At 32.8% G+C, this 14395-nt stretch overlaps 3 protein-coding genes across 4 annotated transcripts; 2 read left to right on the top strand and 1 right to left on the bottom strand.

Moving 5' to 3' along the window:
- Positions 1 to 3127: 3127 nt before the first annotated feature.
- LOC110617906 lies at positions 3128 to 4290 on the top strand. The gene is made up of 2 exons (XM_021760907.1): positions 3128 to 3906; positions 4074 to 4290. The coding sequence occupies exons 1-2, from the start codon at positions 3128 to 3130 to the stop codon at positions 4288 to 4290; spliced, it is 996 nt and encodes a 331-aa protein (XP_021616599.1).
- Positions 4291 to 5386: 1096 nt separating this feature from the next.
- LOC110616974 (replication protein A 70 kDa DNA-binding subunit B) lies at positions 5387 to 9125 on the top strand. Its single transcript, XM_021759524.2, has 12 exons — positions 5387 to 5666; positions 6003 to 6149; positions 6273 to 6491; positions 6645 to 6822; positions 6919 to 7189; positions 7272 to 7374; positions 7449 to 7573; positions 7648 to 7726; positions 7816 to 7960; positions 8196 to 8356; positions 8466 to 8586; positions 8689 to 9125. The coding sequence occupies exons 1-12, from the start codon at positions 5539 to 5541 to the stop codon at positions 8884 to 8886; spliced, it is 1875 nt and encodes a 624-aa protein (XP_021615216.1). The 5' UTR covers positions 5387 to 5538; the 3' UTR covers positions 8887 to 9125.
- Positions 9126 to 9529: 404 nt separating this feature from the next.
- Positions 9530 to 13620, bottom strand: LOC110618335 (glycerophosphodiester phosphodiesterase GDPD6). Of its 2 annotated transcripts, none has more exons than XM_021761500.2 (8): positions 13317 to 13620; positions 12594 to 12787; positions 11916 to 12099; positions 11671 to 11745; positions 11291 to 11400; positions 10804 to 11022; positions 10028 to 10183; positions 9530 to 9860 (listed from the first exon to the last, which is right to left on the bottom strand). In XM_021761500.2, exons 1-8 carry the CDS (start codon positions 13327 to 13329, stop codon positions 9615 to 9617), a joined length of 1197 nt encoding a protein of 398 aa, XP_021617192.1. In that variant the 5' UTR covers positions 13330 to 13620; the 3' UTR covers positions 9530 to 9614. The 2 variants fall into 2 exon arrangements, with proteins under 2 accessions (XP_021617192.1, XP_021617193.1); XM_021761501.2 differs by having other exon boundaries at positions 12594 to 12778; positions 13317 to 13607.
- Positions 13621 to 14395: the final 775 nt, after the last annotated feature.

Genomic DNA, 14395 nt, shown 5'->3' with positions numbered 1-14395 from the left:
GCATTTCTCCTTCATTAAGTGATTCAAGTCAAGACCGGAGCTTTTGACTTTTGACGAGCCAATCAGAAACCTTGAACTTGAACAGCCCTGCACAGTCACCATTGTGTGATGGAGATTTTTTAAACTAATTGGGATTTTTTTTTAATTAAAATTGTTTTTTTTTTAAATTGTGTTTAAGTGAATATATAATTTTTAAATATAGAAAAATTAAGAGATTTTAAATTTAAAACAAATAGTTTGATAAATTAATTAAACAATTTATAATTTTAAATTTATTTTATTTTTAATAAATATAAAATAATGATAATTTTAAAAAATCATAAAAATGTACCATTATTTTTTTTTTGAAGGCCTTGACCCTTTTATCATGTCCACACCAACGATTGAAAGACGTTGAATTCAAACTATATATATATATATATATATATACTTTTAAAAATTAATCAATCAGAATACAAAATATAAAATTATATAAAATATTTTATTATATATAAATATATTTCATAAACAACATTCTATAATATTTATTCAACTCTTGATCTTATTTTTCTAATAAAAAATTAACTTTTAATGTTATATAATTAATATTCAAAATAAACATAAGAAATAAAATACATATAATTGTAATTAATTTGCAGTAACAGTCAGTATAAAATTTTTTTGTAGATGATTGTAATTAGTCTTTTGCTTTTTTTTTTAGAATTAGTAAAAAAACAGTTAACTACCTTTTGATGTTAATAATACATTTAAATGATAAGATTTATTATTTTTTAACTGTGTGATTTAAATATGTATTACTTTTAAAATTTATAATAAATTATTTTATATTTTTTAATTAATTTAACTGATGAAATTTAAATTTAATTTGATTGATAAAAATATATAAATAGTAAGGGAGTATCTAAACACAAATTTAATAAAAACATGTTTATAATGTTAATTTCTGAGAATGAAAAATGGCTATAAGTATATGCATTTAATTTATAAAATTCGAACGTTTTTATAAATTTAGACTTAATTTGTTTTCGAAATATAGCTTATATTTAAATATTTTTTAAAAATAATATTTTATACATGAGTATGTATAATTAATATTTTTAAAATGTAAAATATTTTTTTGAATTTTAGTGTAAATTGTAATGATGTAAGAATAAATTAAATTTTACAATGAAAAAAAAAATCAAAATAAATGTATATAAGATTATTTTTAATGTTTTAATATTTTTTAAAAAAATAATAGCAGTAGGGCGCTTCTGTCCTGTCATTGCATGCGTGAGGGAAACATCAGTTGGTCGAGAAGGGGATTTCCTATTGCCGAGTGGGGTGGTTGAAACTACCTCGTGTGTATGAAGAAAGCAATGAAAGCAGCCTCGGAGGAACCGGCAGAATAGATCTAAACCAATCAGTCATGTATGTTTTTTTTTATTATTATTAGTTATTTGACATTATTTGCTATATTATATATATATATTTAGTGATAATTTTAATACCAATAAATATATATAATTAGATAAGCATTGAGATCCTAATTAAATAAGATTCAACCTGTGTATAAATGTACAAACTATTCGAGTCTTGAAGAGAGCTAAGTTCAAAATCTATTGAAATTCATTATATAAACTGATTTATTAACATACCACCTAATCCACGGTTGAAGCAAATCATATATTTTAGAGATTTGAACTCTTTAAAGGGAGACTCAGCTCATTTGACATGATGAGTAGAAAAAGAGCAAATCCAGTTATGTCGGGACTATCAGTATGGACAGAATTAAATTGTGTTTAACGAGGATGGATAGCCAGATACGTTTGTAAGTACGGCTCGACAATAATAAATGACACTGTAGTAGGGTTGCGGTTATACGTTACTGAAAAATAAAAAAATAAAAAATAAAGGAGACAAGAACGATCTATCAAAACTAAATTTTTATACGCACAAAAATACTATTTCTGTTTTGATCCCATATCACCAATATGTTTTATTTAAATAAAAAAATATATTTAACTAAAGAAATTATATTAAAATTGAGTTGTGCTCTAACATGATACTGTAATAAAATTATTATATTTACTTAGTATAATATATATAAAATAAATAAATATATTAATTTTTTATTATATTAAATAATAAAATATTAATTTTAATCAATTGATTATATTTTAAATAAAACTTTAAAATTAAATTATATTAAAAATAAAAAAATTATTTTATTATAAAATGTTTATCCACTTTAATAATAATAATTAAAATATTAATATTTTCATAGTATATAGTCGCTACATCAATAATTTTTAATTTTAATTATAAACTAAAATTAACATCAAAATTTTAAATTAATATAAAATTGATAAAAAATTAATTAAAATTAACAAAATTGCTAATATTTTTAATTTTTAAATATTTAGGCTTTTATACGAAGAAATTTAACCTTCACACATCAAGGTGTTCAGATTTTTTATTTTATTTTTTAAAAAAGGAATTGGGAAAAGTTATGTTTTGCAGAGAAACCAATGCCTAAAACTATGCCATGCCATGAAATCCTTTTACATCTCTCTTCTCCCCGATTAATTCCTCGCTCTCTTTCTATCCTTTTCTTTCTGTTTCTGGGTCTTTCTATCTCTTTCACTTTGCCCGTTATACTTTCTTGGTTTTTGCTATCACTTTCTTTTTCCTCCATTGATCCAGCATCCAAGCTCAAACAGAAACAAATAGGAGAGGTTGCAGTTCTACGGGGCCTCTTGTTGGACTTTTGCTTTCTATTGCGGGTAATCTTCATAGTTCTTGGATTTCTTCATCTATATTCCCTTTGTTGGTTTGTTTTAATTTGAGTTGTTTATTGTCAGAGTTTTCAAAAGCATCAACTTCAAGCTCCTGAAAGTTTTGTCTGTGGTGCAAAAGTTGATTGGGGTTGTATCTTTATTTTCTGCAATCCCCAGATGACAAAAGGGTAAGTTTATTTCTAGATTTTTGAAGATGTCATGATTTTTTTAAGAAAAGATTTATAGCTTTGTTGAGATCCTGCATTGAATTCTTGTCATGTGATTTGCTCATTATATGAATTGAAGTTTGAAGAAATTGCATGCCTCTCTCTTGCTGCAGGGCCATGAGCTCCTGTAATATGAGATAGATGGGAACTTCAGAGCCTGAAGCAAAACAGACATCTTTGGTTATGGGATCTGAAAATCAGACTGAAACTAGTGATGGTCTGAAGACACATCCTGCCACAAATTCCACTGAAGAAAATCAAACAGCCCATGAAAAAAAGTTAAGTTCATCGTCCTCTTCCTCATCTTGTTCTTCATTTGAAGATCCTCGAACCTCCCCAAGCGAGACTCCCATCTCTGGCCATGATAAAGGAAGTGGAGATGGCATTTCGGTCAGCGCTACCCCCGTTCCCGGGCAAGAGCCGCATCATAGTAACGCCGAGTCAGCAATACAATCTCCTACGACACAGATGATGGAGCGACCTGCTGAAATAGCCACCTCCCCGTCATATAGGATTCCAGCTTATGTGTTTACCAGTAAATCTTCGGCTGCAAATGACTGGAGTGTTGCTTCGAATGAATCTTTGTTCAGTATTCACATGGGGAATATGAGCTTCACCAAAGAGACATCAAACTGGTGTAAGTCTGGAGAGTTTGGTTTAGCTGGTGATTTTACCCCGTCTGGCCCATTGTCTCCAACGTTTGATTTTACAAGCAAGAAACATAAATCGGCGAATAACAAATCTGGTGAAATCGAAGAATGCAATGAAGCAAAAGCCGCTGAAACAATGAGGGAAATCATAAAAGATAATGAAGCTGCTGCTGGTAAACCAAAGTCTCCTGCCAGAAAACCACATCATTCTCCTAGCTTTCGCCGTTCAGATGTGAGCGGAGCCAGTGTCAAATCATTTGCATTTCCAATGTAAGCTATGCACTTATCAATTTCCTTTCTGAATTTTGTTTAGGAATCTGCATACCATGCTTGCTTAAAGTTGCAATACTTGTCTGCATTACATTAAAGCTCATTTGAAATATTTATAAACTACTTGTATTCTTGCAAAATGACTGAATTGTTGAGTGCATATGCAGATTGACGGGGGATCATAAAACAGATTTTTCTCACAAGAAAAATGCATCATCACCCATGAGTTCACAGCCACAAACTCCAAAAGTATCCACAGAGCCAGACACATCGCAGCAAAAATCACAATCAGGACCTCTAAACCCAGATCCCGCCCCTAAATCGCCTTCAAATGCTCAGAGTAAATGGTTCTCTTGCTTACCCTGTTGTTCATCTCGTTCTTGAGAGACGAAAACGTAGCTGGTCTAATATGTAATCTTCACATAACAATGCCCTTTCAAAATGCTAGAATAGGTATGCATCTGTGACATCAAGCTGCATAGTTCAGTTGAATTTATGCTGCTTTGATGGTCTACTTTGTTAATGTCCATGCTGTTCATGAAAGATGACCTTTATCAAAATTGGTGGAACTTCAAACTAAATTATACGTGTCACATAATATGATGTGAAAGATCTCACGTGCATACTCTCTTTTATATTCTCTCTTATCAATTTTTTCTGTGCACGTAATAATTAAAATAAGTATTTTCAAATTGAATGTTAAGTATAACTTAAAAAGTACTTTAAAAAAATAAAAATAATTTAATTATAAATTATATAGTAATGATGAGTTTTATCTGATGTAATTTTCAGAGAATACGAATTTTATCATTATAAATACCGCAACTTGGATTTGTCCATGGCAGAATGAAAGATTTGACTGAACAATAACATTCCATTACATTTCCAAACGACACCGGACTATCCGGATCATGAAATTCGGTGGAACCACCTGTTTATATAAGCCTGGCTCATATACCTGGGACGCATGTAATAAATCCTTTTTTCGCAAGTAGTTGGACTAGACCTAATGAAAGTAGCCCTTTTTTTTTTCTTAAAAAAAAAAAATCACATTGAAAACGTGAAAAATTTTAATTCCTAATTTAAAAAGCTATAAGTTTTATTTGATAATATTAATCGTTTTAATATTGGTTAACTTGTTGCTGAATAGAGTCATAAATTAAAAAGAAAAATATTTATTTTTATTGCATACAATTTATTCCAAGAGCAGTTTATGATAAAATGGGCCCAGCTTAGCCTAGCCTGGAAACTTTCAACTTTAGGATTGGGTATTGATCGGGCCGGGCCCTATTAAAGGATAAACCGTTTGAGATCAAAACAACCCTAAACCAGCAGAGGGCAAAACAGTAATTTATTAAAATTAAGGAAACTAGCGTCTGGCGGTGGCGGGACCCAAATGTTTCAATTTCCCGCCAATAGAAGTTGAAAAAGCCTCAATTTTTAATTTGGGATTTAAGAGCCACTCCCAAATTCCCCGATTCACATTTACCGCCAAAATTCAGACACACAAATAAAACTGCACCCTAATCGCGCCCCACACTTTCTCCATACAAACACCACACCACTCTTCAATTTCCATCTTCTAATTCCAACAGCATACGCAGTACTCAGATAACAGAGACGCACAGAGAGATGGGTCAATGGGTGAGTCCAGATGCTATAGCCACCTTGCTTTCAAACCCCAAACCAGATTCTCTCACTGATATCCCTGAGATCATCGTCCAGATCACCAAGCTTGAGCCTAAAGGGAAGTCTTATGGGTATGCAACTTTTCCGTCTGTGCCTGTTCTTTGTTTGGTTATTTTTAGATCTCGCTGCTGATTGATATAAATAAGTTCATGGAGCTCCTCGTATTTTGAATGATTTTGCCAAATAATTTTTATCGTTGTTTTATGCTGCGTTCAAGTTTTTGTAATTATCTCAGTTTTTCTCTGATGGGTTTTTCAGTTTAATGAGATTCATTGTGCAGTAGTTCTAGTTTCAATTTGCATGGAAGTGGTTCTCTGATTGGGATATCCATACTGCGGAAAATAATTAATGGTAGTTGTTCACTATAAAACGTGTTTGAGCTTTATCTATGTTACTTATGCTTGCAGGTTCGATGCTAATGATGGGAAGATGAAGATAAAAGCAATTTTCAATTCCCGTCTGTCTTCAGAGATCATCTCTGGAAACATTCAAAACTTGGGTCTCATTCGTATTCTTGATTATACAGTCAACGAAATTCCCAGCAAATCAGAGAAGTAAGAAATACGGCTTCCATCTTAATACAGATCGTATTGTTTCTAAGAGTAGGCTGTCATTTTATCCCTTTGTAAATTTTGATTTAGAGTTAATTTTAAGTGGGTTCTTTTCAATTCTTCCAGTTATTTGATCATAACAAAATGTGAAGTGGTTTCTCCTGCACTTGATTTGGAGATCAAAGATGAGGTAAAAAAGGAAGAAGCGGGCATAATCTTAAAGCCAAAGCACGAACACGAGATCAAGAGTGAAGTTAAAAAGGAAACAGGCGGCATTCTTTTGAAGCCAAAGCAAGAAATGGTTGCAAAATCAGCCGCTCAAATAGTACATGAACAGCATAGAAAGTGAGTTCTCTAGTTAGATTTCAATCAATTTATAAAACCTCTTTTATTGAACCTTCGTGAGGGTTCACCACTTGCCATTGTTTTTAATTTTTGTCTCGTGTGTTACGTATTTTGTTTTTGTATATTTATGTATCTTCTCTATCCAAATTTCAGCATGGCTCCTACAGCTCGCATGGCCATGACAAGAAGAGTTCACCCCCTTGTTTCCTTGAATCCTTACCAAGGGAATTGGACCATCAAGGTCCGAGTCACAAGCAAAGGAAACATGCGTACTTACAAGAATGCAAGAGGAGAAGGGTGCGTCTTCAATGTGGAGTTGACAGATGAAGATGTAAGTTGAAAAATTCTGCTTAGGCATGTGATTGTGTGTGAGTGTGTGTTTTCCCTCATTTGGATTGTTCGTGACAAGTAAAATTGTGAGATGCAGGGTACACAGATACAAGCGACAATGTTCAATGAGGCTGCAAGGAAATTTTATGACAAGTTTCAGTTGGGCAAGGTTTATTACATATCAAAGGGAACTCTTAGAGTTGCTAATAAGCAGTTTAGGACAGTGCAAAATGATTATGAAATGACTTTAAATGAGAATTCTGAAGTAGAAGAAGCCAGTAATGAAGCAGCTTTTATCCCTGAAACAAAGTTCAATTTTGTTCCAATTGATCAATTGGGTCCATATGTTAATTCAGCTGAGCTTGTTGGTAAGAACCCACTGTTAGCCATCCATTATGGATGCACATCTCCTTTTCATGTTCTCCTAACATCTTCATCAACATGTTTCAGATGTTGTTGGAGTCGTTCAAAGTGTTTCTCCAACAATGAGCATCCGAAGAAAGAGTAACAATGAGATTGTCCCAAAGCGTGACATCACTATTGCAGATGAGACGTAAGCAATTTTTCCCCTTCCTGCGAATTATTTTGTGCGTTGAGCATTATTTAAGCTGTTAGTTTGAAATACAGGAAGAAGACAGTCGTTGTCTCACTATGGAATGACCTTGCAACTGATGTGGGGCAGGAATTACTTGAGATTGCTGATAAGTCGCCTGTAGTTGCAATTAAATCTCTTAAAGTTGGAGATTTTCAAGGTATGAGCCTGTAGCTATGACTCTTTATCCAAAGTAGTCCCGTGTAATACTCTATTTACATGTTTATTATTCAGGTGTGTCTCTGTCTACATTGGGTAGAAGTATTGTACAGATTAATCCAGATATTGCTGAGTCGAAGAAACTGAGATGCTGGTAAATTTTTATCAAACAAGATGATCCTTCTGTTTTCCATTTTTTTCTGACTATTTATGTATTTACATATGTACTTTATCCTCGGTTAGGTATGATTCTGAAGGTAAAGAGACTTCGATGGCATCAGTAGGCTTGGGTTTAAGCCCTTCAACCAAGAGTGGAGCAAGGTCTATGTACTCTGACCGAGTCTCCATCTCCCATATAACAAGCAATCCGTCACTGGGTGGAGATAAGGTATACATCATCATTCATTTTCACAATAAGATGGTAAAAATGTTTTTAGTTTTAGAATTTTGATGCACAATTGATTAATCATTTGTGAAGAGACATTGAAAATGGCTGATCCTCATCTCTTCACTTTCTGCATTGAAGAAACGGAAGTTTGATTTGATCAATAGCTACTTACTGCTTGATAATCTTTTATTGATTTATTTGGTGAAAGGAAATTGAATTGAATTGTCTGCTGCAGCCTGCATTTTTCAGCATTAGAGCATATATAAGTTTCATCAAGCCTGACCAGAGCATGTGGTACCGGGCTTGTAAGACTTGCAATAAGAAGGTCACTGGAGGTGTTGAAGGTGGATATTGGTGTGAAGGATGCCAGAAGAACGATCCAGAGTGTAGTTTAAGGTGAGAAACTAGGGAAACCGGATGGGACAATCGTATATATGCACTTCAATGGAAATTTAATATTCTTTCATGCACTCTTCCTCATCTTTGCTTCTGTTTTATTTTCAAGGTATATTATGGTGGTTAAAGTTTCAGACGCGAGTGGTGAAGGTTGGGTTTCTGCATTCAACTTAGAATCAGAGAAGATCATTGGTTGTTCTGCTGATGAACTTGATAAACTGAAATCCGAGGTACGACTACCTAAAGTTTATGAACTTAAAATGTTAATGTAGTTGAACTTTAGAAATCCTAGAATGAGTTTCTTATTCCATTCATTGATTTGGCATGTTCAGGAAGGAGGAAGTGAATACCAAATGAAGTTAAAAAAAGCCACTTGGAATCCTCATCTCTTCAGAGTCAGTGTTGCTCAGCATGAGTACAATAATGAAAAAAGGCAAAGAGTAACAGTTAGGGCTGTTGCTCCAGTTGATTTTGCTGCTGAATCTCGATATTTGCTAGAGGAGATCTCAAAGATGAAAGGTTCTCAATAGGATAACCTTGGTCTCATTTGTTCTTAATGTGGTTTTGGCCGATATGCCTCCAATCTTTTGGAGCTTAAGATACCCAGTTTCTATATAGATTTTTTTTTTTTGGGGGGGGGGGGGGCGTTGGGGTCGGTTCTCTAAACAATTGCTTGTAATATATGGTTTTAGGCAATAGTATCAACTGTTTGTTATGTTTCATTTATTAGCTTTAAATATAATGGTCCTAGTTTTTCAGTTGGATGCTTAATGCTGTGTTGACTAATGACTAATAACCTTGCATCAATTGGTGAGAAACAAATTGATGATCTTGTTCTGCAGATTTTGGATAACATACATATATCTGTCAACCAAGGCCAATCAATGTGATTGAATAATGCCAAAGTGACATTGAACATTTAGGGCTAGCGAATAAATCTATTGGCTTGTATTATTTTGTAAAAAATTATTTGAATATTTTTTTATGACATGAATCTTGTCAAATATAGAGAATAATTTGACATGTTTCACAATGAACATCTAAGGTTGTGAAGCTCGTTTTACCATCATCAGTCAATTTTAAGGTAAAGAAAAGGTTGTAATATCAGCAATTAAATTTGCTATCTAATAAGGACTGAGAAAAGAGTAAACAAGCAAAAAGGTACCCAAAATATAATAAAAATTTCTGCTGAATAAACCTTATCAAATAACCATGAACAAAGTAAGTTATAATCTTGTACATATATTTGGTTCTCCCATCAATTTTTATATGAAGTGATCAACAAAGCTATCTTATTCAACAACTTGGATGCCCTGTCATCACCACTGTCATTTTTAGAGAGAGGTGAAGTCCATTCCTGAAAATTATGGAGGCTGCCTGTGAAGTCTGTAAAGAGTCCATCAACTCCTACTGTGTTAATCCAATAATCATATTCTTCATATGGATCTTGATGAAAGTTGTAGTGCAAGAACATTTCCTCGTTGCGGTAAGTGTATGGGTGCACCTGGTAACATTCAAAACCAGTGAAAAAAAAAAAAGAACGTTGAATGCAAGATCTAATACTCATGATGCTTATGAAAAGAAATACATAGGCAATAAGTGAACAAAAGTGATTAATTTTCTGAAGAAACACACAAGAATACTAGAAGCTTCCTAGACAGATGAGTTTACCTGTAGATTATGGGAATGAGCTCTGGCAACAAGATCTGTAGATGTCTGCAAATAATTATTTACCACAGGAACAACTGTATCCTTCCAGGGTCCGATGCCCACCACATAGTTCTTAATGTAGTCCAGATAAGCATCAGAAGTGATTTCCCAATATGACTGCAAATTGCCAATGGCATCATTTCAATTGGGAGTTTCGAAGTCAAAATGTCAAGAATGAAAAAACAAATTTGTCTAAAATTAATTGGACATTCGTGACGGTAGTCACACTTAAATAATTGTTTGGTTGGGGGTAACTTAGCTAGGTAACTTGAAGTTTCCGGGAAGTGTTGAAATTGTGTGTGTTTTGTTGGCATTTTTTCTGGACTTCTTGGAGAGTTAGTCTTTTCTTCCCTTGGTAGAGGGAAAGTAACTTACTTCCTATAACCTAGTTAAGTAACTTCTCGAGAAGTGAACTTCCAACCAAACAAGGCCTTTTAAAGTTTTATTAACTGGCCATATGATTCATGAGCAGAAGATGAGGCAGCAAACTTGAGTTAACTAGGGAAAGAGACAATTTACAATCATGTGGTCACATTCTGCAACAGAACTTGTGCTATTCATATATTCATCAAATGTTTGGTGTCATTATCTAAGTGCCAGATCTCGATATGAAAAACAAAAATCTGTATTAATGATTTATATATAATGCACATTTAAGTTGAATAAAGCAAAAGTTACAACAGCATTAAAATCAAGTATATGTATTATACAGAGAGATGCCAGAGGGAAATACAGACCTGATTAGTATCTTGAGTTGGAATGTCAATGTCGTCAATCAAGAAAATTTTGGGTGAGTCTGTCATATTTGATATATACACGAGTGAAGTTGGAGCAAAGGATTGTATAAAAACAGGTTGCTTCAGCCAATCTTTTGACATATATGAGCCTTTATATCCATATTTCTTAAGAGTCTCAACAAACTTGTCCTCAAATCGCTTCCCACCTGGCCACTTAACCTGTTGGTACAAATAATTCAAGCATTAGAGCATTTATGAATATTTTTTTAGAAAAAGTGATAAATCATTACATTACCAAACAGTGTCATGTTTCTGCAGATTTTTTTTTCTTTTTTCTAATGGAAAATAAACAAAACATATATTGATTGCTAGAATAATTTGATCCTAAGGTTTCAGAAAAGTAATGCCTCCCAAACTGCCACATTCATCAAAGCTAAAAAAGCATCACGTGATTATTTAAGACATCCTGTGGAAAGAAAATCCTTACATGCTGGTTAATAAAAACTGGGTTTTTCATCTCAGGGTATATTCCGACAACTCTTGATGCATCCAGTGCAATTGCTATGAACTCTTCAAAGGTGATAATAGAAAATTTTCCTGAGTGACACAAAACAACAGATTATAATCAATCATCTATGGTTTCACAGCCATCCAAAACGCAACATCTTTTTGTTATTAATAATGCATTTGTCAAATTTGTTACAAGTTCAAAATAAGCATAGCAGGTTTGCTTACATTGATCTATGCAAATCCAAACAAAGATCATCAGACAATGTTTAGCAAAGTGTGAACTATAAAAGGAAAATGACCAAGTTGAAAGTCAAAGGTCTATGAAAGATAATACATTTAATTTGAAGAGAAACTAACCATTATACTGTTGATCTCGGAATGGATGTCTCTGCTTCACCCGTAATGTCTTAAGTTCTTCAAGGGTAAAATCAACTGCACATAATGGAAATAACTTTCAGATTTATTTTTCCCTGGTCAAAGGTAATTCTGGTAGAGATGCAAGAAAATAGTGTTCAAATTCTGTTGAGCCTTCTGCTCAAGGATAATTACAATATTTAGTAGAACAAAACCATCTGCAAGGAAAATCAAGAAGGATTGAGTACCAGTGAAAAAGCCAGTAGTGTTGACCCCTTGAACATCATATGTCCTTTTACGATTTGTGAACTCATTGTGCTTTGCAATATCAGTAGTGTTATCAAGGGTAACATCATGGAAACAAATAAGAACACCATCTTTGGAGGATAAGATATCTGTTTCTATAAAGTCTGCTCCTTCTTCAATGGCTCTCTGCAAGCAGTAGGGGTTATCAGGAAGACTTTTCTTCAAATGCAGGTAAAGTGAAATGAGGAAAAAGAAAAATTAAAACCAATTTCAGGTTTGGGGGAAAGAATTTGAAATTAATTTTTTCCAATTTAATTTGATCTGGGAAAAGAAACAAAGATGTTTTTTGAGATTTTCCTCAATATGAACCCATTTAATTTGGTTTGGGACAAGGAGCAATCTGTGATCCAGCTAAAAGATGTAATAACCAGAACAGATAATGATTTCTTGCATGTGTGCCCCAGCTTGTCACTGAATAAACTACTAGCTTGACCGACCAGGAACAACAAGACAATTCAATAATTGTATAGCAGAACATTTGACAATTTTGAGGCAACTGAGATTTCCCATATCCCCTCATGAAAAGTCTAATATATGAATACGTAGCAAACACGGAAAATCAAATACATGAACAGAAAGGGCAAAAGCGCAAATGGATTTTATTGCACATGCATACATACCATGTATGCAGCAGCAGTTTCTTCTGGAATCTCACCATTTGATCCTCGATGTGCAATATTATATGGACGAGAAGTCTGTAAAGGCTTTCTGATACCATTGCTTATTTTACTAGGCAGAGGATATATTGGTCTTGCAGTTGCAGTTGATACAAGTGTGAGTGACAGAAATATGATCAGAACAGAACCTGCATTTGCTATAGCACCAAGCAATTTATCAATTCTATTAAACCAAGAACGAGGTAAATCCCAGAAAAAAAACAAAGTACAGGTTTGTTTATGTTCGACGCTATATAGAGAACAAACTGCTGAACCTGATTACAGGATTTTAATCTACAAATTGTTGTAAGATATGAGGAAAAAACTAATGGAAATATGCTTAGTTTGTATGGTCACATAAAGATATTAAACAAGATCAAAGCATCATATGCAATGGATATGCATTGTAAACAAACAATCATAAAACAGTAACTAAAGTATAAATTGCACGCATCAATGCCACTATGCACGAATTCTCGCACTATTTCTCCCAAGATCATCAGCTTAATTTCAGAACACATCCCATTCCCAATAAACCAGAATAAAGAGGGAAAACAGATGAAACAGCATTAAAACCGCAAAAACAAGAAAAAGAGATGAGAATCATTATCAAAAATCATATCAAACATCAAACTACCCCAAAACTAAAAACCCAGAAAACATTGAAGATGTAACTTGGAAACTTACATGTTAAAGCCATGGAATTGGCTTAGTTTCTCTCCGAAGCCCTCTCCTTTCCTCCCCTTCTTTTCTGCTAAAGGTCCTAACTACTAGCTGCTTTCCCAACGATGGGTCCTCTCTGACCTCCCCAAGTCAAATTCAAATAAATTCATCAACATGAATGATTATTTAGCGTGGTGATGACACATGCTATTGTGGGCTTAGAGGATTCTTAGCCGTGGATCCATCTGAGGAGCCAAGAATATTCTTGTAAGATTATATTTTTCAAATGTAGCTAAGCTTCAGTAATTTCTCCCATTATTATCTGTTATGACAATAAAAGAAAAAGGTAGAATTATGATATCCAGAGGGCAGTTTCATTTAACATTGACGGTTTGATTTTGTGGAATATTGCTGACGTGTATGGTGACGATTTAGTTTAATGTTTGTTCCTTTTTTTGGTACTGACTTGGAATTATCTGGGGACAGGTCCATGTGTGTTGGTCTATGTGTGAAAGATTAATTGGTCAAGAGTCTACAAAGTCGAGGGAAGAGTCACTGTTTGCTTGCTCGATTGTTTTTTTTTTTGTAAATTTCTTAAAATCTTGTGAAAAATCATAAGCCCACCATAAAGATGTATAAATTTAAAATTAATCAAATATCCATTTATGCGCAGAAAATTACAAAAGGTATATCTATACATTATTAATTGATATTTTAATAATAAAATAATTTTATCTTATATTTTAATCAATTGAATAGTATAAAAAAGGAATATAAAGTAAAATTAAGTATAAAATATATGAATACTTTCACTGTATTGTAAATATAATATATTTATTAAGTATTTTACTCATCCTTTACATCAAATAAACAAAAATCTTTAAACATTTTCTGTTTTTTAATTTTATTAATTTTAATTTAATTTATTAGTATTGATAATAATTTTAATTTATTTAATATATATATATATATTACTTATATAACTATACAACACAAAAAATATGCAAAACATAATATCGCTTATTATTCATTGATATAAATTTAGTTAATGAATTAAAATTTTTAAAATTATAATAAATAATAATAAAAATTTTCGACGCAAG

Source organism: Manihot esculenta, chromosome 6 (assembly GCF_001659605.2).
Source record: "Manihot esculenta cultivar AM560-2 chromosome 6, M.esculenta_v8, whole genome shotgun sequence".
NCBI lineage: Eukaryota > Viridiplantae > Streptophyta > Magnoliopsida > Malpighiales > Euphorbiaceae > Manihot > Manihot esculenta.
The sequence above is the reverse complement of the archived record's forward strand: the minus strand, read 5'-3'. Positions and strand labels throughout refer to the sequence as shown.

Excerpts from the sequence above, each read along its gene's own strand:
- LOC110617906 (XM_021760907.1), top strand. The coding sequence starts at position 3,128 with ATGGGAACTTCAGAGCCTGAAGCAAAACAGACATCTTTGGTTATGGGA. Across the intron at positions 3,907-4,073 it reads AAATCATTTGCATTTCCAAT|ATTGACGGGGGATCATAAAA; the intron begins GTAAGCTATGCA and ends GTGCATATGCAG.
- LOC110616974 (XM_021759524.2), top strand. The coding sequence starts at position 5,539 with ATGGGTCAATGGGTGAGTCCAGATGCTATAGCCACCTTGCTTTCAAAC. Across the intron at positions 7,375-7,448 it reads ATCACTATTGCAGATGAGAC|GAAGAAGACAGTCGTTGTCT; the intron begins GTAAGCAATTTT and ends TTTGAAATACAG. Across the intron at positions 8,587-8,688 it reads TTGATAAACTGAAATCCGAG|GAAGGAGGAAGTGAATACCA; the intron begins GTACGACTACCT and ends TGGCATGTTCAG.
- LOC110618335 (XM_021761500.2), bottom strand. Across the intron at positions 12,100-12,593 it reads AAACTGCTGCTGCATACATG|AGAGCCATTGAAGAAGGAGC; the intron begins GTATGTATGCAT and ends TACTGCTTGCAG. Across the intron at positions 11,023-11,290 it reads CAGTTTTTATTAACCAGCAT|GTTAAGTGGCCAGGTGGGAA; the intron begins GTAAGGATTTTC and ends TTGTACCAACAG.